General features: G+C 37.5%; 2 protein-coding genes across 3 annotated transcripts; one reads left to right on the forward strand and one right to left on the reverse strand.

Annotated features, from left to right (window-relative positions):
• The first annotated feature begins 4,685 nt into the window (after positions 1–4,685).
• Positions 4,686–14,178, forward strand: LOC135636826 (bifunctional 3-dehydroquinate dehydratase/shikimate dehydrogenase, chloroplastic-like). The gene is made up of 11 exons (XM_065148900.1): positions 4,686–4,953; positions 5,832–5,937; positions 6,371–6,589; positions 7,638–7,984; positions 11,503–11,566; positions 11,694–11,802; positions 11,920–12,066; positions 12,729–12,877; positions 13,367–13,529; positions 13,633–13,680; positions 13,855–14,178. Exons 1-10 carry the CDS (start codon positions 4,766–4,768, stop codon positions 13,674–13,676), a joined length of 1,536 nt encoding a protein of 511 aa, XP_065004972.1. The 5' UTR covers positions 4,686–4,765; the 3' UTR covers positions 13,677–13,680; positions 13,855–14,178.
• Positions 14,179–15,788: 1,610 nt separating this feature from the next.
• On the reverse strand, positions 15,789–22,809 carry LOC135634662 (phenylalanine--tRNA ligase, chloroplastic/mitochondrial-like). Of its 2 annotated transcripts, XM_065145126.1 has the most exons (10): positions 22,478–22,807; positions 22,196–22,389; positions 18,637–18,843; positions 18,441–18,558; positions 18,226–18,302; positions 17,841–18,020; positions 16,869–16,913; positions 16,421–16,525; positions 16,133–16,246; positions 15,789–16,047 (listed from the first exon to the last, which is right to left on the reverse strand). In XM_065145126.1, exons 1-10 carry the CDS (start codon positions 22,725–22,727, stop codon positions 15,997–15,999), a joined length of 1,341 nt encoding a protein of 446 aa, XP_065001198.1. In that variant the 5' UTR covers positions 22,728–22,807; the 3' UTR covers positions 15,789–15,996. The 2 variants fall into 2 exon arrangements, with proteins under 2 accessions (XP_065001198.1, XP_065001197.1); XM_065145125.1 differs by having other exon boundaries at positions 18,226–18,558; positions 22,478–22,809.
• Between the last annotated feature and the right edge of the window lie 300 nt (positions 22,810–23,109).

A 23,109-nucleotide genomic window follows, 5' to 3' on the forward strand; every position in this document is an offset into this window, starting at 1 on the left:
CGTTTTTAAAGTGGTTCGGTCAAGTGACCTACATCCACTTGCGAGGCCCCTCTTCGATGAGGCTCCCACCTTCCACTAGCAAATCTCTTGAAAGGGAAGGGTAAATACCCCTCTTACAACTTTTACAAGCGGTTCACTCTCTTACAGATTTTCAGCAAGAAAGAAGGAGGTGAACACTAGCAAATTGAAAACAAGACTAGCAAAGACTTTTCTAAGACTTTTCTCTCAAACAATTGCTGCTCAAAAAGTTGTATTCTCTACTGAGACTTGAGGGGTATTTATAGGCCTCAAGAGGATTCAAATTTGAGCTCCAAAAATCTGAATTCTCTTATGTTCCCAATGCTGGCGGTGCCACTGCCCAGCGCTCGGGTGCTGGACGGTGCAACCGCCCAGCTCTCGGGTGCTGGGCGGTGCCACCGCCTAGGCCAAATCAGCTCACTGGTTGGGCTCCAAACTTGGCCCAAACCAGTCCAAACTCGGGCCCAATTGGCCCCTACATGGGTTATAAGATTAACACCTAATCTTAACCCTAATTAACATACTAACTACGAATTTAAAGATATTTTCTAAGCTATTACAAAGTCCGTAAGTCAAGACATTTTCCAGCGAGCTTCCGGCAAACTTCTGATGGTTTTCCGATAAACTCTCAGAAACCATTCTGCGGACTCCCGGCAAGCTCCTAGACTTCACGATTTGATCTTGACGAGTTCCAACGAGCTTCTTCGGCAAGCTCCGATCTTTCTCAGCGAGCTCCGCGAACTTCCAACGAACCTTCCGACAAGCTTCCAAAAAACCCTTCGGTAAGCTCCCTACTCATTCTCGGCTAGTTCCGGCAGCATTCCCGACGAACCTTCGAACTTCCGTCGAACTCTTGAACTCGCAATGAATCCTTCGTGCTTGACTCCGACACTTTGTTTTGTTTTATGTCTTCATCGTTATCGTAGTTAATCCTGCACACATAAGCTAAAACTCTACTCCGATCTAGACAATTATTATAAAGCGAATTGACATTCTGTTGCTTGGCACGTCATTGGTTGGCGCTTCGTCCGATTCTTCGGCGCATCGTCCTCTCTTGCAGCTTATTGCCCAATCGGCGGTTAACCTCCACAATGCCATATCCTTGGCACAATTCCGCTCTTGGCCCGATGCCCAACGTCCGAAGCCTTCTGCCATCCAATATCCTTACGTGATCTCTTCCGGCGCAACGTCAATTCCTCCTGCCTTAATTGTCTAATCCTGATCGAGTAGACCTGCATAACTCAAAATGCAGTTAAACATAAACATAATTATCAATTGGTTTCATCATCAAAATACGAGATTCAATAATAATCTTAATATTGTAAAAGTGATGAGTTCACCTCCTTCATCTCTTAGTCTTGTAACCATCCAAGAAAGAGGAGTGAGACTTGTAAGGGTTGTCTCCTAAACTTGGGAAAAGGAGAAAGTGTTGTAAAGAGGTGTTCGGTTTTCACCTATTGAAGGAAGGCCTTTAGTGGACGTCGGTGACCTCGTCGGAGGAGGATTCCAAAAGTGGATGTAGATTATATTGACCGAACTACTCTAAAACTCGGTTTGCATTTACTTTGATTAATTTACTTTTATAGCAAACTGCCTTATTGTGCTTTTACTATGCCTATATACGCTTTCAAGTAAATACCTTCCGAGATCGGCTTTAATCATACGAAGACTTTACAAAATCGATGCTTTTCATTTGTGCAATTTACATTACTGCAAATCTCCTTAATCTTCTCTTGCACTTTTACAAAAGCTTTCAAGTTCAAATTCTCTCCGAAACTGATTGAATCAAAACCATTTTCATCAGAATCAGTTTTAATCGAAATAAGTCTTTTGAAATCATGAAAGTTTTCCACTGTACTAATTCACCCCCTCTTAGTGCCGCTCTTGATCCTAACAATAGTCTCCAACTATCCTATGATCACACGCTCTAAAAATGGTATTTTCAAATCACGTCGAGTCCTTGACCTACATGCTATCATGGATTCCTCATCTACTATCGTTGAACCCACCACCTTCACTCAAGTCCAAAAATCTCTGCATTGGCATACCACCATGTGTGAGGATTATAATGTCCTCCTTCACAACTCAACATGGGATCTAGTACCCTTTCATCATATACAAAATATCATCGAGTGTAAGTGGGCATTTCAAATTAATTGGAACTCAAATGGCTCTATTGCCTGATATAAGGCACGCCTCGTTACCAAAGGATTTCATCAACGACCTGGAGTTAATTTCACTAAGACGTTTAGTCCCGTTGTTAAGCCCACTATAATCTGACTTATCATGAGTCTAGCCACCAGGCTAGCAATTACGATAATTAGATGTTAATAATATCTTTTTACAAGAACTAAAGATGTTTTTATACAACAACCTCCTGGTTTCACTCATCCTCAGTATCCAAGGCATGTTTATAAACTTTGAAAAGTAATTTATGGACTTCGTCAGGCTCCAAGAGCTTGGTACACTGAACTTAGCTCTTTTTTTACCTTAGTTAGCTTTCTCAACTCTAAATCTGATACCTCGTTATTTCTACGACAACACCATAGAGACATAATATATATTCTGGTATATGTGGATGACATTATTGTCATAGGCAACAATCCCATAGAAATCTAAGTGTTCATCAAACAATTGGCAGATCGATTCTCGCTTAAAGATCTAGGACCCTTGAACTACTTTTTGGGCGTAGAAGCTACATTCACATCTTCAGGTCTCTTTCTATCACAAAGAAAGTACATTCAAAATTTATTATCAAAGACAAACATGTAGGACACAAATGCGGTTACAACTCCTCTCTCTACTAGTGGCTCTCTCAAAATATCTGATGGAAGTCCTGCTATAGAACCCACTCAATACCGACAAGTCGTTGGCTCTTTATAGTACTTAGCTCTCACCCGTTCAAGCATTTCCTTTGCAGTCAATAAATTATCATAGTTTATGTAGAGGCCGTCTACTATGCACTAGTCTGTGGTCAAACGAATCTTATGATATCTTAAATAGACCCTCAATCATGGTCTCTTTTTTCGTAAACAGTCTCCACTTCATCTTCATGCCTTTGTCGATGTCAATTGGGCAAGCAACTTTGATGATAGAACATCCACATCGGGGTGTATTGTATTCCTTAGCGCTAATTCAATCAATTGGAGTTCTAAGAAGCAAAAGACAGTCGTATGGTCTACAACTGAAGCTGTATACCATGACATCGCCACTACCACTACAAAACTCAATTGGGTCACAAATCCACTCAAGAAACTCAACATCAATTCCACTTATATAATATATTGTGATAATGTCGGAGCTACCTATCTATGTGCTAATCCGGTATTCCATTCCCGCATGAAACATATTGCTAGAGATTAAGTTGTCCACCGTCAACTTCGTGTTTCTCATGTGCATATGGCTGATCAATTAGCCAACTCACTCATGAAGCCTCTCACTCGTAAACTTTTTGCATTGCATCGATCTAAGATTGGTATCCTTGATAGAAGCACTATCTTGTGGGAGCATGATAGCAGATAAGATTTTCCTAACTGTATGAAGAAATGTCTCTACTCTGTTGAGGAAAATCCTTCCTATGTATAAATAGAGAGAGAATATGTCAATGTAAAATAGCTTCTTTGGTAATTCTTGTCTTCTATCCTCTCTTAACAGTATTGTTGGGTGGTGACCAGGAACAAGAAAACCGTATCCATTAGGAGATTGAGATTGATGACCAGGAAGAGGAAAACCCTAGTTGGTAGAAGTGCATCACTAATCATATCTGCAGATTAGTAATGTTGATGATGGATACAATGGAAGCTTCTGATGCTTAGAACCAGATTTGGAGTTTCTTTTTCCTGTGATCAGGTAGCGTTTTACCTCTCTTTTTGACTCTATGCTTCCTTTGCATCCCAATGCATGCAAGAACTCGGTTTTCCCTTCAAGAACTGCAAGTTATATAGGGAGCTTTGTTGTTGATTGCTGTCATACTTGTAGATCTAGTAGAATAAATTAACTGAAAACGAAGTTAATCTTTGTATGTTGGCAATATGCCAGCAATAATGATGTGATCTTTGAAGTTTATGCATTAGCTGATACGGAGATTCCCCAATCAAGCAGTAATAGTTAAGTTCATTTGTTTCTAGCTTTATATTCTTCGTTTTGGAATAATTTAGGTCATCAACGAATGCTCTTTACACCATGCATGAATGATCCACCGTTCTCAGTAATTTCTTACATGATGCTTAGTTGTATTATTTTAAGGAAATTTGCACCTTTTTTTGGTATCACATCACGTGCATAATTTTGGATGGATTTATATTATTTTCCTATGCGCACAGGATTCGCGTGAACGGTCCCTTATGGGATTGAGTTCTGCGTCTTTTACCAAACACGTAAAAGAAACATTTCAATGGTCATCGATTGTCGGCCCCACACGTGGGGCTGCTGTAGTAACCAATGGTGAGAGATCTTTTATTTTCGGTTACCTAGGCTGAGGCACAGGATCGTGCGCGTTGCGGGGCCGTGCACCGACATCGGCCGCTGCTTTCTGTAGCCTTCTCATCGGCCGACACGACAGCTGTTGATCGCCAGCAATGCCGTGGACCGTTCGATCTAGTTGATTGTCTCCAGCGATTCGATCCCGTGGTCGAGGAATTCTCGATTGATCGCCCAACCTTTTCCTCATCCCAGCTCTCCATTGCGAGATCGAATTCGTCCTTCCCATATCGAGAGAGGGAAAGTGAGAAAGAGAGAGAAAGAGAGAATGACGCTGCTGTGCGTACCGCTGGTGTCGAAGACGGTGGAGCAGATGGTGGCCGACATGGCCGCCGCCAAGGCCTGTGGCGCCGACCTCGTCGAGATTCGGCTCGACCACCTCTCCAACTTCGATCCCCGCCGCGATCTCCAGCTCCTCCTTGACGACCGGCCGCTCCCGGCCCTCGTCACCTACAGGTCTCGTCTCTCTTTTTCCCCCCATTATTCTCATTGAATTATCCAGGAGACGAGATTTTGGCTGGCCCGGTTTCGGCCGCTAATTACTTTGATGGTTACTTTCGCTTTTGTTGTCATTCTGTTTGTATTCTTGTACTTTTGACGGAATTGGAAGGCTAATGATTATGGAAATGAGGGGTTTTGGACGCTTGCTAGGGAAGAAGCAGCAGAGAGTTGCGCTGATTTGCTTTTTGATAACTATGCCCAATAAATCTACATTAAAGAAACAAACTTTTCAATTAATCTTCTATTTTATTGTAATTACTCTAATATTGTTTTTTTCAGTTCGAATTTGAATGCAGGAAGGGAATTGTCTTTATTAAGCAACCATTAATGATCTGCACTGGCCCATTTTCTTAGTCCACTTCATCAGATGATGATGCTGAATTGATGACTTGTAGCTACTTCATCTATGAATTTCTGTCTAAAATGGATGAAAGTGTATTGAAACACAAAAATTTGGGTGCTTGATATGAGATCCTCAGCTTTTCTCTCTGGGTGAAGTTTTACATGATTGCATATTTTACTAACCAAATGCTATCAAACATTTATTCTCTTAGCATGAAATGTGATATCCATTAAAAGAAGAGTTAGCCTTTGTCAATCAAGAATGCTCATGCATATCTTTTCTGAGAAATACAGTACCCTTGCATCTCTTGGATTTCCATTTGGTAGTATGCATTCCGGTCTGAATAATTCCTTTCAGATTGTATATTGCTTCTCTAACAAGCTTTTGCTTGAAGCTTCTTAAAATATGTCTCCGGGAACTTGCTAGATCTTATTCCTATGTATTATGCTCATATTATTGAATTTGATTCTAACATTTTCATCTTCCTTAGGCCAAAATGGGAAGGAGGTGAATATGAAGGTAATGATAAACAGAGATTCCAGGCACTGTGCTTAGCCATGGAATTAGGTGCTGAATATGTCGATGTTGAGCTTAAGGTTGGTTTTTTAAAATTTTATGACACTCAATAAGCAGACACATCTAGTCCCTGATTAGGGTCAATGCTATGTAGTACGACTAAGAAACATTCTACTATACTGGCTTTAGTGAAAGAAAAAAACTGATATTTATCCATTTTGATGTTCTTTCTGCTAATCTGAAGATTCTGTACTGCTACTGAAAAAACCCAGGTCTACTATAACTGGAATCATATGGCAGTTATCATCAATTATCACATGCTTCTAAGGAATTTTCTATTTAGGAAGTATAAATACCTGAGTTAATTTGGAATTCCTTTGTCATAAAACATTCAATTGATTTTGTATTTAGTTATAACTTAATATGGCTCATGGTTTTCTTTTTATCATTATCTATATGCTCAACTGGTATTGTTCTTGGCTTGACATATTATATGATACTTCTTTCTCACAGGTTGCTGAGGATTTTGTTAGACTAATATCTGAAAAGAAGCCAGAGAACTTTAAGCTTATTATTTCTTCTCATAACTATCAAAGCACCCCATCAAATGAGGAGTTAAGTAGCCTTGTAGCAAGAATTCAAGCTGCTGGAGCTGACATTGTAAAGATTGCAACCACTGCTGTGGACATTGTTGATGTTGCACGCATGTTCCAAGTAATTGTGCATTGCCAAGTGAGTACCGGAATATTATTTCAATCTGTAACTGGAGTTAACTGAGGCATGTGTCCTATTTTTGTGTTGTGAGGTGCTGTTCCACTGCACCTTGTGGTTGATTAATATGGTTGCACTGAAATGGGCAGTCAGTTTCATTCATGCTTTCAACTGTTGGTGGCATGTTGCTAGTTGAGGGCAGTTAGTTGCTGGGGCCCTATTTTGTTGGATGTTGCCTGCAGGCTCAGCCGAAATGCAAAGTTGGAGCAGAAGGTCTGCGATGCTGACTCAATTTAAGCACGTGTTGCTGAAAATCTGAAAGAAGAAGAGCATTTTAATGGAATGAAGGATAAGGAAAGATTCTGGAGAAATGGATTCTTAGATTAGGGCTCAGTTACAGCCAGCTTTATCCCATTTATCTTAGTTAATTTTTCATTATGACTTTTTATCATGACCTTCTTTCTTATCTTTTGGTTCTTATTTTGTTAGTAGCAAAGGTCTCTATGACCTTAATATCTCTGCCTTGTTGTATGGCCATGTTAATTGTGATATAGTTATAATATATCAACCATGGATGTAGGCAACTGGCTTTCTACGATTCTTCAGTATCTAGTTGGAATGGTTTTGTGGTGAAAAATGTATGTCATCAACCGTACATTGTTTTATTAAGGGCTCAGATTGAAAACCTGAAGTAAAGAGGATTTGTTTGACTGGCTGTGGTTATGGTAACTTATTAGTTGCTTTCTATGTGCTCCATTTCCTGCTTTCCTTTATAGAACAGCATCTCCTCGCTTGTAATTGCCCTGCTCCATTTCTGAATGAACTCTGAATCTCTTTTTAAAAATATAGTGTTCCACATTATTTATTCTTTTTTATTATTTTTTCTTTGCTTGTTGGGTGTTGCTCATATTTTAGCATAAATTTATCTCCTATCACTACTGTGACAATTTTGTTTATATATAAATGTTGCAAGTTCCTGTCGATGATCCAGTTAATTATTTGAAGACAGCTCTAGTATATTACTTATAATAGAATGTCTTGTATTTTGACTAATGGATAGGAATAGCAGGTCCCGATGATAGGATTGGTTATGGAGGAGAAAGGCCTAATCTCGAGGTTGCTTTGCCCTAAATATGGTGGATATCTAACATTTGCCACCCTTGGCGCGGGAAAGGAATCAGCTCCAGGACAACCAACGATATCAGACTTGTTGAATGTGTACAATATTAGGCAGATTGGAACAGATACAAAAGTTTTTGGGATTATAGGGAAGCCTGTAGGCCACAGTAAGAGCCCTATTTTGCATAATGCTGCATTCAAGTCAGTTGGTCTCAATGCAGTTTATGTGCCATTTTTGGTAGATGTCCTTGCTGATTTTCTAAATGCCTACTCATCAGCAGATTTTGCTGGGTTCAGGTACAGCTGGGTTCTGAGAATATAACTTTTGATACTGTCTCTTTTTTTCAAATGTTTGCAAGTAAATTTCTTTCGATAGATTATTCTTACTTTATTTTGATATGTATTAATAAATCAGAACATCAAAAAAATAGAAAAAGAGAAATTGTTTCACTTACAAGAATTTTGTGGTAAGGTTTGTTGACTTCCTAGTTGTTTGCCTTTATATTATTGGTAATGATTGTCTCCATCTTTGCAATCTAATTTACCTTCACTAACAGGTTGTAGCCTTAAAATGCTAAACCAAAACTGTGCTTCATTCTTCTGTTTCAAGCTTTATATATGTCAGTGTTACAACTATTCTCTAATATTATTAGCATGTGCTCCACTCCTCTATAAGTGATACACTGGCAGGTTGCACCTGACTAGCACGGCATGGTGTAGCATGAACATTCTGATTGCCAACACAAACATCTGAAACTTTGCTTGACAGGCATTGGAATGCCTAATTGCAATTGAATTACAATTTAAGGCCCAGAAAACATTGCATGTCATTGCTATTAAAGGTTTATATCCAAATAGTCATGGATATGTGACTCTTAAGTTCTTTTTCCATTTGGTTTTCCTGCAAAATTCCATTCACAAGGACTTAAATTTTCAGTATTCTGTTCAAATCTCATGCTGAGACCCAAAACCAGGATTTTGTGTGCCGTGATATGTGACCAATTGTCAAACCAGCCTTCTCATCACAAACTTGACTAGATTGGTCCATGGAATCATAAAACTGATCACAATATTTTTTTTGGCTTTGGGTTAGGGCTTCGATGATACAAAAAGTTACCATGTTGCATCACTGCCACCACTTCTTATTGGAGTTGAGGCCAGAGAAGTAGGGAAGAATTTTAGTTTTCTTCTCAATTTCCTTGTCTTTTACTTTTGGATAATGCAGCTGCCCTCGTGTTGGCTTGGGAATTACTACCCTGTGCTAATATACGGCTGACATTGATAGGGATGTCAACAACTCTTGGAAGTTGAAATGACATCTGTTCATGCAACCTTCCAACATGGAAAGTTTTGTTTTTCTTTATGCATGTATTTTTATGTTAGAAGTAACAATTATATCCATTTCATGTGGCTCCATACCTATAGATTTCTAGGCACTATTGCAGGTCTTCTCCTGCTCAAGAATTTCCTTCACAAGAACTTGGTTTCAATTTAGACTGTTGAGGAATTCTTGACAAGAAAGAATACATGATATTTAATTTCTCATGCCACCTTTCACACTTCCTAATATATTTTGATTTTAATTTTGTATCAGTTAGGTGCATTACAATATTCAAAGAATATGATGATCAGTCGATTTGGGAGGGCATTGGTAAAATACAAGTATGATTACCTCAAAAAATACCAACCACCCTAACAAGTAAAAGAAAACCTGTTGAGACAGACATATATCATCAAGATACTAGAAGAGAATGGGAAACACCTATAAATTTGGTAAATGAATAAACTTAATATTAATCCAACTAACATCTTTTATCTTATCTTCATCAGTATGATAAGTGAATCAAATATATGGTTTGTTGCAATTGGTGTTCTACTTCCAACCTCCTAGGTGAAAAGTTGAAGTAGAGGGTGGACTATGCCCAGTGCTTAAGGTTGCTCTATAGTGAACTTTATGTTATGGATTCAAATACAGAAAAAGACTAAAGGCTGCATAAATATTTAACCCTTTCCAGATGCCACAACATGTGAACTTCATATACTGGGCTATCTTTGTCCCTTTTTCAGTTGCTGTGTGGTCAGGTCACGTAAAAGGAACAGATAATCATACTTGATGGATTATCCACCATCTCTTTGATCAATTGCCTGTATACTGATTTCTCTTGAGTTATTAAGGATGCGGAACTGTTGATTGGATATAAATTCTCTTGCCTGATTATTTAATTATGTGCTTCAAGTCTTACTATCAATTGTTAGGACCGAAATCGACACTAAGAGAGGAGGGGGTCGTAAAATCACGTAGATTTGAAAATTTCGTTCGATGAAATCATATCAGAAAGATGTTTAACTTAAAAATGTACGAAAGCATAGTGAGAGTAAGAAATCAGTTTGCAATGTAAATGAAAAGCATAAAGTAAATGCAAACCAGATTTATAATGGTTCGGTCGTTGTGACTTACGTCCACTCCCGATTCCTCTTCACTCGAGGCCACCGACTTCCACTACTGATCTTCTTTCAATGGGCGAAGATCAACTACCCTTACAGTTCTTTCTCCTTTTCACAGGCTCAGGAGAGAACCTTTACACCTCTCTTTTAGATCTCACTCATCCCTTAGAAAACTTCAAACTCTAGGTGGAAGAGACTCTAAATCCTAAGAGAGTTTTTAATTTTTCTCAAGTATTCTTTTCCCCTTTTCTACTCAATTTCGTGCTCTACCAAGCAGAAATAAATGAGATATTTATAGACCCCAAATGACTTCAAAAATAGAGCAAAAAAAGGTCTTATCCTGGGTTTCCCGAGTCCTAACTGTACCATCGTCTGTGTTGGGCGGTACCACCGCCCGTAGCACTGCCATTGAGCAGTACCATTGCCTGACATAGCTTGAGAGATTGTGTCTGGCGGTACCACCGCCCAGTCTGGTGGTACGACCGCCTGACACACTGACACTAGACGGTACCATCGCCTGACAACTTGGAAAAGTATGCTCTTGACTTTTTTAGCTCATAGGTGGTTCTACCTAACCTTGGGTCACTGAATGAGCCTTCCACTTGGCCCAAAGCAGTCCCAACTTAGGCCTAATGGGCCCCTAATTGAGTTGACATTGTTTCACCCCAAAACCGACTCAATTAGACCTAAATTAACTCGATCTAGACACACGATTACAAGTATGAATCCTATGTTGTCCGGCATGTCATTGGTTTATCTGGCGCTTCGTTTGATCTTTCGGCGCATCGTCCTCTCCTTCGACGTATTGCCCATTCGGCATGTTGACTCCTGCAACTTCCGATCTCCTTGGCGCAATATTCGATCCTTCGGTCCGATGCCCGAACTCATGGCACAAAGTCCTTTCGGCACGTTGACCTTTCCTCCGGCCCGATGTCTAATCTTCTAACATATTCCACTTCGGCCCAACGTCTGATTCTTCCTGCTTTAATCGAATTGTCTTTCCTTGATCGAGGTTAGTCCTGCGTTACTCAAACGCATATTAGATCTTAACTTCATCAATCGATTTCATCATCAAAATCCGAGATTCAACATCAATATCTGAGTGTTGTCTGGCAAAGAGAATATTGGTTCCAAGCAAACACAACTAGCCAATAGTCTTTGTCAAGAATAAAAGGATAGCCAATATCATCAAAAGATGCAAGGCTCTAAGTTTAGTATGGCCAGAATCAGTTTTGGATATACTTCGAATTGCCTGTAGTTGACAAATTTTCCACTTAATGAAGAATGTTCTTTTTTGGACAATGAACTGTTATGCTTGATGAACATATCCAATCATGTCTTCAATATCAACTCTACTTCTTGTGGTGCAGTTGTACAATTCCCCACAAAGAAGCTGCAGTTAGATGTTGTGATGAGGTTGATCCAATTGCAAAGGTGAGTGATGGCATTCCCAGTTTGAACGTCTTTGCATCTTTTTCAAGAATTTAAATAGCTACATATTATGAGTTGGTTATGATTTATGTCATTTTATTTTATTTTTGTTTCTGCATTTCTTTACCAGTCTATAGGTGCTGTAAATACAATTGTTAAATGGCCAACTGATGGGAAATTAATTGGTTACAACACTGACTATGTTGGTGCAATATCTGCAATCGAGGATGGAATAAGAGGTGTATGGCATACTCACCAGTCTCATATATCTCTGTTTTATGAATGTAAAAAATGGCAAAGGTAGATTACATTCAGTGGTAACAGCATATCAAATTCCCAAGTATGTTATTTGGCAGGTTCAAAGGGGGTGGGAAAGGACGAGACTGTTTCTCCCCTTGCTGGTAAGGTTTTTGTTGTCATAGGTGCTGGTGGTGCTGGTAAGGCTCTTGCTTATGGAGCAAAGGAGAAAGGAGCAAAGGTTGTGATTGCAAATAGGACATATGGTAATTTTTTTCTAAAGCACAATTAATTATTGTCCTCTTACCACTTTTTAGGTTCTGTATTGGATAGTATTAAAAGAACAGAGCAGTGCATATTGACTGAGTAAAGAAGCAGCATAACATCAACATATATAATATCCTTATGCTCTCACGATTATCCTCTTTATTATGCTTACAATATATGACTTATGTAGGTCCATGCCTGTTTGATTCAATGGCATCATCTCCACTAAAAATTATTTTCTGGATATATATTTTTGCCTTTCGAAATAGCTGATTAGATCTGGTTGATTAAGTTTGGATACCTTAATAAGAGATTTTCCTTGTGAAATTGGGAATATATTTTTTATAGTTCCCATCATTTTCAAGTGCAAATTTGCATTCTGACATTGAAATCTTTAATCATTATTTTTTTCTATGAAGTGAATCTGTCAAAAGCATATGTATAAAATCCACTAATATGGTTCTGCTGTAATCCTTCTGATCATAAAGAATTTTAATTCTATAGTTCACAGTTACCATATATTTGTACATCCTTCTGGTTATTTTTACGATGTTGGTTATAATTTGTTTAATTCTGACTTGAATCAGCAGTAAATCTCTTTTATAAAATGAATTTCTGTGGTTGCGTGCACATGAATTATTTAAACTTGTATGATTGTCAGAACGAGCTAGAGAGCTTGCAAACTTGATCGGGGGTCATGCATTGACACTTTCTGAATTGGAAAAGTTCCATCCAGAAGATGGAATGATTCTTGCAAACACAACATCGATCGGAATGCAGCCAAATGTTGATGAGACCCCCCTCAAGAAGGTTTGTAATATTTTCTTCTCAAGTTGGCTACTAGGATTTTCAACAGTTCAACCATTTCTTCCAAATTTTTGCAATAAATTATGTGTGCCCTTCAGTATATCATTCAGGGAGATGGCCTCCAATGAAGTCTGTGACCTTAGATATATAATCAGCATGTGTCAATTAAATCATCATCTTAAATATTCTGTTATTTGAAATGACCTTGTTCATTTTAATATAGCTGGATCTGATCTCTTTCTGTCTTCCCATCACATAAAACCTTCATATAGATATTCTAAAGGGATATGTAGCACCTTCAAGTTTGATGCATCTGGAAGGCTGGAAACAATATCTCTTGTCTATCTTTTGTAATATGACGAAATAGAACACTGAACATATTAAACTTGAAAGTTACTCTACAATTTTTAGCTGCTAGAATGTGACTATAAATACGAAATTCTGATGGATCCAATTCATGGTCCATGATTAAATGTGTTCCTAAATTTACAGCAAGCTCTTGGGGCTTATGCTGTGGTTTTTGATGCCGTCTACACCCCCAAAGTGACTAGACTTTTGAGGGAAGCAGAAGAATCTGGAGCCACTGTTGTTAGCGGACTTGAGATGTTCATAAGGCAAGCAATGGGACAATTTGAACTGTTCACAAATCTGGCAGGTAAACTTTATTATCATAACTTGACAAACTTTATATGTTTGTAGGAGTCCTTGAATAATTTGGTTTGCCTTGCTTGTTTTCTTTTTTTTTTTTCGTTTTGCAGCCCCTGAGAACTTGATCCGTGAAATTGTGAAGAAATACACATGAAATGGTTAGTTCTCCTAATTATATATAGCCCTTCATTAGGGATAATTCATGCTTGTTTTAAAACTAGAGCATGATTACTATTGAAAATGAGCATATTTAAAGATTATTTGAAATGCCCTCAAATTGTAGGTGACATATTTTAACCAAACAAAAATATTCTGTATTCTCTATTCCTCAGATAATTGCAGTCCAATGCAGCAACACGAGACAGCTAAGTTTTATGGTGTGTCTGCCTGTTTCAATCAAATTCTTTACTATGTTTCATAATATCATGTATGATGGTTCCTCATTTTCTGCAATGGAGGCAAAAATATATTCCCACTGTTGTTGTACAAGGCCTGGAGTCCAGTTTGCTCTAAATAAACCTATTGGCCTCGAGTTGAATACTGTATGTTGATCATATTGCCTTTTTCATTGAAAACCCAATCTCGAGGTAAAAATAAGCCAGATTGATGATACTTTTTCTGAGCATTAATTACATTTCTCCAATTAGCCCCCAGGATGATCACTCTTCCCATCTTTTCTTTGTTGCCTATGCAATTTTGGATTCAAGTGCCCGGTAACAAGTCGAGATTGCTCCGGAGAAGCTTCATTCTGCTTCAGATCAGGCATATCTTGAGATGTTCTTGTGTCGTACAGAAAGACTAAGCAACATAGCAAGAGGATGGTCACATTCCCTACCGCTTTAGTTTACTACCAACTCCAAGGAACCGTGGATCATGGAGAAATATGGTTTATGAATAAATCACTGCATTCTTAATGCATGCTGTATCCAGTCAGTGCCATGTAAATGATGTGTGCGTGTAATTTGAACTGTGTTTTAGGAGCTAGCTGGTGGGCAATTATCCTTTTATTTGAATTTTGAATCATGGTATGTAATTTCGAATAATATCGTCCGGTATGGGTGATATGTATCGATCCGACAGCATACCGGTACATAGATCATTCGTTACCGGACGGAATGTATTACGGTGTTATAGTTTTATACTGTAGCATTGTTACAGAGGAAGAAATATTTAAAATAATTCGGTACGCCCTGGTGTATCGTTCGGTATACCTTGGTGTATCGAGCGATACACGATATCGTATCGTATCGAGTCAATATTGAAACATTGGTACGGTATAGTATTATATACCTTGTTTTGAACTGTGTTTTAGATGAGTAGAATGTTGAGGAAAGTTTGTAGTATCCTTATATTTGTTTCTGCATGCAAGTCAAATTGAACTGTGTTTTAGATGAGTAGAATGTTGAGGAAAGTTTGTAGTATCCTTATATTTGTTTCTGCATGTCCATCATGCAAGTCAAATTGAATTTGGACATTCATCTGATACATATGTATGGATGTAACTGCTATAATTTCCTAACTTTTTATTAATCTCAAGATATATATGCCCATTGGCTCTACTAAATCCATTCTTATTGCTGACACTATTTCTGCTAAGTTAATGAGTCTACATCCAAAGTACACCCAAAATGCAGACTTATTTTAGTCTTTGGTGATCCGATGGGATAACCAACCAAACTAATTTTGTTGAATTTGAATTATTAGATCAAAATACTTAAGTTAAAATTAACAATAATATATTTATTAAATCAAAATTCGATTTTGGTGATTGTTCAATTAATTAATAATTTCTCTTATGCCAATAATGTACTTTTTAATTTTGCCCATAATTAGTTTTTTCTTACTCAAACATTTCAACATTTCATCATGCTCAGTTCTGATACCAATCTCCATCTTATCCCGTTAAGCTTGAACTATTGATTTATTAATTTCGTTGAGTTTATTAATTTACTAATTATATAAATTATATTATGTTTATTAATTTTGTTGAGTTTGTTCAAAATATTAAAATTAAAATTAATAATAATAAACTTATCAATCTCAGCCTTTGTCTATTTTAGACGTGAGACTAAATTAGAATGTTATGAACTTTTTTACACCACCAATAATCCTTTCTCTAAGTCTTTTATCATGTCCAATCGATTCTGATATCAATTGATGAGATAACATTGTTGAGCATAAAATAATGACTCTAGAACTAAGATGAAGTTAATAATAATGTCCATCAAATCATTATAAATCAGTCTTAGTCTTTATACCATGTCTCTACTTCAAATAGAAATCATTATCATAATCATGCAAATTGTCTTAACATCATTGTCACTAAAAAATAATAGGGGGTATTACATTTAAACACAGTCCTTACAAGCATTATTGAATGAAAAATACTTTGTAATGAGCTTAATAATATCAAAATTCAACTCGATCATGCAACTTCATATAAAATAAGAACATTGGGCTATTAGACTTGGCTCTTATCTTAGTGTGACATGTAACTTGTTCTGCACTGCTTCTCTAACATTCCACTGCAAGAAAATAGAGTGGATATATCAGTTGACATCAATAAGTTTGAATTCCAAACGAAAGACGACTTCAAAACTCTCTTGAAACCTGCAACTGGTTTATCTCGTCATCTGTAAGTGAGCGTTCCATCGATCTGAATGCTATTCTATAACAATGGCTGGTCATGCCCTTTTTATTAGTGAAATTGTCGATCAACTTCACCTGCAGCCACATTATTTAGCTCAATGGCAAGCTTTGTAGGCATAAGAATCTCCAAAGAAACAAATATGCATATAGAAATGCAGCTTATGAAATATAAAAATTAGGAGAAAAAGAAAAGAAAATATAAAGTCAACGACAATAATCTTTTCCAATGAATGTCACCAAGAGCCACACCTCCTCTGCAAGATCCCCAGCAATTCCTCTAACGACTTCACATAAATTGTTCTCCGTAAAGGAGTCAGTGATCCAAAAACTGATATCCTTATAGCAGGGAGGAAACTGCAAAAAATATCACCATGGAGTTGGAAAAAGAACACCAAGATTTAATGAGCTTCGATAACAGCACATTTCTAAACGATGAAATGACTCCTTTATGACCCCAAGTATTTATTTAATAAAGCAATTTTTTATTCTCAATTTCTTTTGTTTTTCATCTTTCACATGTGAAGGTGGTTTAGTCCAGAATCTCAATTCTCCAATGATATTTTTCAAAAACGGTAGAAATGCCTTTAGATGTATGTTCAATGACCTGGGATGAATAACATTACCAAAAATTTGTCTATATGTTTGTTCCATCAGCTGATTAGAAAGAGTTAATTGAGCTATTAAGTTCAAGCAGTACCTTTGAAAAAGGTTTGAACTTGACACCAAGCTTGCCCTCTGAGAACTGTTCAAAGGAGGTTAGAATTTATAAATAAAGATCATAAAGCTTAAAATTTAACTAAAGATAGAAGCCAATTTAGCAGATATTTATACATTGATCATCGAGACAGGTGCACTCAGGTAAGTAGTATTTTAATTTGTGAGGTAGATTGTTTTCGATAATATGGAAGTTTATTCCAAAATGGTGACCAAAAGCGAGCATCATGTAATTAAAAAAAAGTCATTCAGTTACTTAGAAAAACAAAAGAACATGATGATCAAGGTTTTAATATGTGGTTTAGAAGGCCACTCATGGTTTGGCAATAAATCCACACTAATTCACACCGCACTGGCTATATGCAGCATAAATATGTGGTCGGCCACATATGCAACTTGCATATACTGTATGTGGTCGCAGGAATACATAGAGTTCATCCAGTTCAGCTATTTATCACTTGCGCAACAATGAAAGGGACCGAAAGTGTTTAATTCAAAGCCTTAACTCTCTTCATCTCTCATTTTGGTATGATGGTTGATAGTGAAGAGTAGCAAGAGCAATAAGTTCTAGATACGAGCACTTGTACCAGAATCTTATATCAATGAATAATATTAAACGTAAACATATAAGATGCTGAGAATATATTTGCAATGATAAACATTCATATTTCATACATCATCAACAGAAGAAATCAATGATAATGGATTCAACATTATTAGGACTTCAGTTTGTATTGATTATAGCGAAAGAAGGATTTTCAGTATCAGATAACCTCTAAATCTTAATTGAAAGATCCATTGATGTATCTCATTTAATAATTGGAGAAATATATCTTTTGTTGTCATCTTTAACGAATATGGAGCTAAGATAACAATATAGTCCAAATCAAGGCAGATAGTTCTACAAAAAAATTAGCATCAGTTCTATCAGCAGCAAAGCCAGAATAAGACATACTTGTGAAGTAAATCGCTGATTAGTGGACCAGAAAAGCCGAATATCTGGTATATCGAAGAGAACCATTGCAAGTCTTTCTAATCCAAGCCCGAAGGCCCATGCAACACAATCCTTTCTACTGTTTCTACTAAGAATCTCCTGTTCAGTCACTCCACATCCCAACACTTCCATCCATCTTTCCTGTGCACATGATCAGAAACACAAATACAAATATGTAAATAATTTAAGGAATCCTGTCCAAAAATTAATGAGATCAGATTTTTAAATATCTAAAGCATATTTTAATGATCCAATTAACAGTATGTTATAGCTTTAATAAGAAAATACAAAAAAAAAGAAGATAAGGGCAGGATCCATCAAGAAGGTTTTGGAACAAGCAGCAGACCTGAAAATAAATCTCTAACTCAAATGATGGGTTGGTGAAGGGAAAATAAGTACCAACCCACCGCATTTCCACAGCACCTGCACATTTATGTACATTAGACATTGGACACCAGATTATAGGCTCCAAAATTGGTATTAGCATTGTATGGCGGTAACTAGCATCTTCCATCTTCCATTTAGAAATAAAAAAGAGAAATGCTATCACTTCCAAAATACCAAAAAGATGCCTTGCCAACCCCTCAAGACACTTCTTTAGGTCCATGGCTGCATAAGATGGTGCATCAGCACCACTACCTTCCCATTCATCTGGAGAGAAGACACGAACCCCTTCCATCTGCATGCTGGGTATTTAAAGATAAGAATTTGCAAATATCCACTTAAACTCTATGCTTTTAAACTGACAGGCAAAAACCTGATGAAACACAGGATAGTGAGTTGAATCAATGGAATCTCGACGATAGACATCCCCTGTTACAAGAAAATAGCTGTGTCCATCCCTCAATAGCTCTGCCTGATGAGCACTTGTATGACACCTTAAAACAGTGTCTGCATTAACATAGTATGTATCATTATAACTCCTGCTTACATGATCAGCAGGAACCAACACCTCATCAAAATTCTGCAACAAGCAGATTTACAGTCAACCATGAGCATATGATGCATGAAACTCTGTGAATTACAAAAGGAATATATTCCAAGAATTTGATCAGAACGTTTTAAAGAAACAAACAACAAAAGGGAAAGAGAATAGCAATTTAATTAAAAAAACAGTAAGCTCTAAGGTCTCATGGTAGATAGCACATCTATTACAAAGATTGGAACTGTTCCAATATGATGTAAACAATATAAAAATCAAGCTTCTTGTTTGCAGTTGACAGAATATTAAGCATATAAATGAATTTTACAATGTGGCAGACTCATTGACCCCCTCCCATCAGCCCAAGGCATAGCCAGGCCAGACATAGCTATAGAATAGCCTTCTTGATGATTAAGAGAGCTCAAATAAAGGTTGGTTCAGCTCAGGACAAATCAATACAGTTTTTTAATAAGTTGATCCACCATGTTTTAGCATAAAGGAGTGCAATCAAGCCTGATGTGAAGTATATTCAGAACCTGGTACAGCAATCCCTCAGCCTAAGAACCTCCTACTTTGTTTTAGATACTGAAAGGACAAATATCCAGCTTTGCAAGAGAGTGGACCGTACAATTCTGGTTGGACTAGAGTGGAGAAACCCTTTTTCTTCCTCAAAACTCTCCTAATCAAGTTAGAAAACAAATGGGTTAACTGAATCTCCTCATCAGATTCTAGCAATAAAAGGGGTGTTTTTCCGAATTTTACTGTTATTTTCGGACTGATTTTCGTCACTATACAAAGTAACTAATTTCATGGGTAAAAATGTCATGTTTTGAGTCAAATTCATGTCCTAAAATCTTAATATGACTATAATACAGGTTAAAGAATCTATTTTACAATAAGGACCTGTATTTTGAGAGTCTGAATGCCTCTTTTAGTAAGTATTAACAGGGCAATGAGACTAACGTTTCTCCAACAACCCTATACATATGAGAGGATTGTAAACCTGGAGGCTCATGCTTGAATATCTTTTTATTTTATGCATAATGAAATTAGTTTAATTAATATGCTTAAGTAACATTTTGTCCTCATTAAAGAAAAGCTTGTCAAAGACATCAGTCTTGAAATAATTGTTCCCAAAGTGGGATTGATGTACCATGACAGCCAACAATTGGCATCATCCTTAATGTCTATAAGATCTATAAAATAAAGCCATGGTTTTATCCACCACAGCAACAGTCTGAACATCAGCCACATCCTTCATATTATGGGGCTTCTCCATTAAAGGAAGCATAATGAGCCATGAGAATAATTAGTTGGACTTTCCTACATGTCCGAGTATCAATTGCCAACCCTGACAACTTCTACAACACCTTCAATGCTGTCAAAGACAACATTGTACTATGTATGATGAATTTTAGTAATAAAATGTATGGGCTTTCAGCCTTTCGAAGGGGAATTGACCAACCTAGTGTTTTTTAGTGTACGAGAACAATGATCACTGTGGATGAAGGAAAGAAGAATAAAAAGAAGTGTGATGCTATTATCTCTCACATCATACCATGACTGCACAATCCTCTTTTTCTCTATTTCACGACAAGGTGAAGATGATAGGAACCCTGCCTCTACTTGATCCAATCAAATTGAACCTGTGGAGGGGAAGAATAGTCCACAAGGGATAAGTTCTCTCATTTTTCCTTCTCCCATTGCTCCCTCTTCTTTGTGATTCAATTAATGTACTTGTTTTTGCTTCTTCTCTTTTCGCCTCTTAAAGAATATCGAGCTGCTGTTCATCACAAAATGTCACAACAAAATTAAAATGAATTCCTTCTATAACATTTAGAACAGCCTTCTTTTCTTACTCATTCAACTGCACACAATTCAATTTGACAAACTTCCAAGTACATGTGTCACATAAAAAGTTGTCAAAAAGCCAAAAGATGACCTCTTGAAAGGCTTAGGTGTCAGGCACACAGGAGAGTGCCTGGAAAAACTATCGGAAGGGATAATATGAGTTGGAATATGCATATAAAGATTAAGTGCAACCACTTCTAACAATCTATAAGTTCTCAATAAAAAGTGATATGTCACGCATATAGCTTCCTAAGCCTCATGAAGACATTTGGGCTGTTGATTGATCTGAAAATAAAAAACTGCCGAGCTAAATGACATAGGCACTGCCTTGGTGACATCCATGATAACATTGGATGAATATGAATAAATTTTCAGCATGCAGAAATAGTTTTGGTGACGTTCATGATAACATTGGATGAATATGAACTAAATTTTCGGCATGCAGAAATAGTTTTACAAGAGCTAAAGACTATAGGCTCAGTTGAAGGTAAAAGTAAAATATCGTATGAAAAAAATATATAATAGGTTCTAAGAAGATGCCTAAAAGAAGCCACAAGAGGATGAAACCTAAATTATCACAACAAGAGCCAACTTCCTTGTGCAAAGTTTTCGTACAAATATGGAATTATCAATTGAAAGTTTATAATAAAAGCATAGTCAGTGAATTGGGTTTTGACCATGCACAAGTGTTAACATGACCATGCACAAGTGATAACATGTTAACCATGCGCTGTGAAGCTGTTTAAAATAATGTTCTTTGATTGATACAATATCCTGTGACAGTTTGATGCTATTTTGATGGCTGTATTAACCAACAAGAAACTACCATTTGGTCTTTCAAGTGCATAAAGAGTTCCAACTATGTTCTGATAAATAAGCTCCAAACTTGGATTCTTGGCAATATGGTTTCATCAAGCTTCAAGAAAAACTGTGGTGCCTTGTAAACTTCAAAGCACACAGTAAAGCATGTGAATCCTTTCCAGCATTCTGGAAACATAATTGAAATCCACTATATTGGTGTCTGCCAACTTGATTATCCAAGCTTAAAGGAATGGTCTGTCTGGTGGCAACTCTTAATGTTGTAAAATTGTGTTTACAGTAGGAAGAATCAAAAAAATTTATGCTTACTAGTAAGTATAGATGTGAGCCAAGACTAAGGTTTGATGGTCCATGGTGTGGTTTGATTATGAAGCTCCATCAGCAGATGCTATCCTAATTACCCATTGATATTAGTGGAAGATAAGAGTGACTACAGGACTGTGGAGATCAGGACAAATATTAGAATCAAACATGACGCGGAACAGATAGATGACAAGTAAGGAATCTACTTGCCAAATATTAGGAGACAGAAAAAGATGTAAGAAACTGAACCCTTATATCTAAGAGATGCTTGTTATCAAAACCAAAACCCAATATATGGCACAAATCACGAACTTTTCATCACCATGTACTTAAATACAGCATTGAGCTTAACATTTGCAGACGCCACAACACTAAAGTTCCCGAAAAGAAACAAAAAAGAAATAATATGTCGAAGAATTACCTGCTGGACTGAAACAATGGGACAAAGGTCGTCAAACTTGACGAACTTGGAGGAGTAACTGGTATCGAAGTAATCATAAATGGCATTCTTCAAAATCCCAATTGGATGGTTATCCCTCCGGTGCAGCTGCAAGCCAATCTTGGAAAATATATTGTCGGGCACGTTGTTCGTGGGATCGCTCTCCCGCACCACATCTGGCCCATCCACCGAAGAAAACGAAACCTAAATACGTCATGCGAAAGGGGACGCTACTCAAGAATGGAAAGAGAAAAGAAAACGTACCATCTTTGGCGATCTTGACGCCGCCAACCTCGACGAGAGCTGCGATCGGCGGGTTGGCCCTCTTAGAGGAGGGCTTGCTGGGAGAGGCGGAGGCGAGAGACGAGAAAGGGAAAGAACGGGAAGAGGAGAGGACGCGGGGAGGAAGCGGGGAGGAAGGGGAGGGGGGTTTGAGGTGGGAGAAGAGGGGGGAAGTGGCCATAGGGATGGAGAGAGGAAGCGCGCGGGCGCAGGTGATCCTTCGGATAAGCATGCTGTCGTCCAACTCAGTGGATCGGGGAAGAGGAGACCTACGACTCGCTCCCTCAGCCGCAAAAGGATTTGATCGGCTTCGGTCGCGGCAAGTCTTTTGCCGTAGGAGCTATTATTTTCCCTTTTACTAAATTACCTCAAACATCCTTTAATTATCTATAAAAAAAAAATTAGTTTTTACAAACGCTTGTTTAGATAATTATATTTATTTAGACTTTTTTTTCTTATAAAAGTATGTCGCAAAGATCGAAAATTCGATCTCACGATCTTATTATTTACGAATTGATATCTTTACCGACTAAACCAGTTGACATGTCTTTGAATGCTCATTCTCATCGGAGACGAAGTATTTGAGGTGATTCGTAAAAGTACAACAATCATAA

Source organism: Musa acuminata, chromosome BXJ3-4 (genome assembly GCF_036884655.1).
Source record: "Musa acuminata AAA Group cultivar baxijiao chromosome BXJ3-4, Cavendish_Baxijiao_AAA, whole genome shotgun sequence".
Taxonomy (NCBI): domain Eukaryota; kingdom Viridiplantae; phylum Streptophyta; class Magnoliopsida; order Zingiberales; family Musaceae; genus Musa; species Musa acuminata.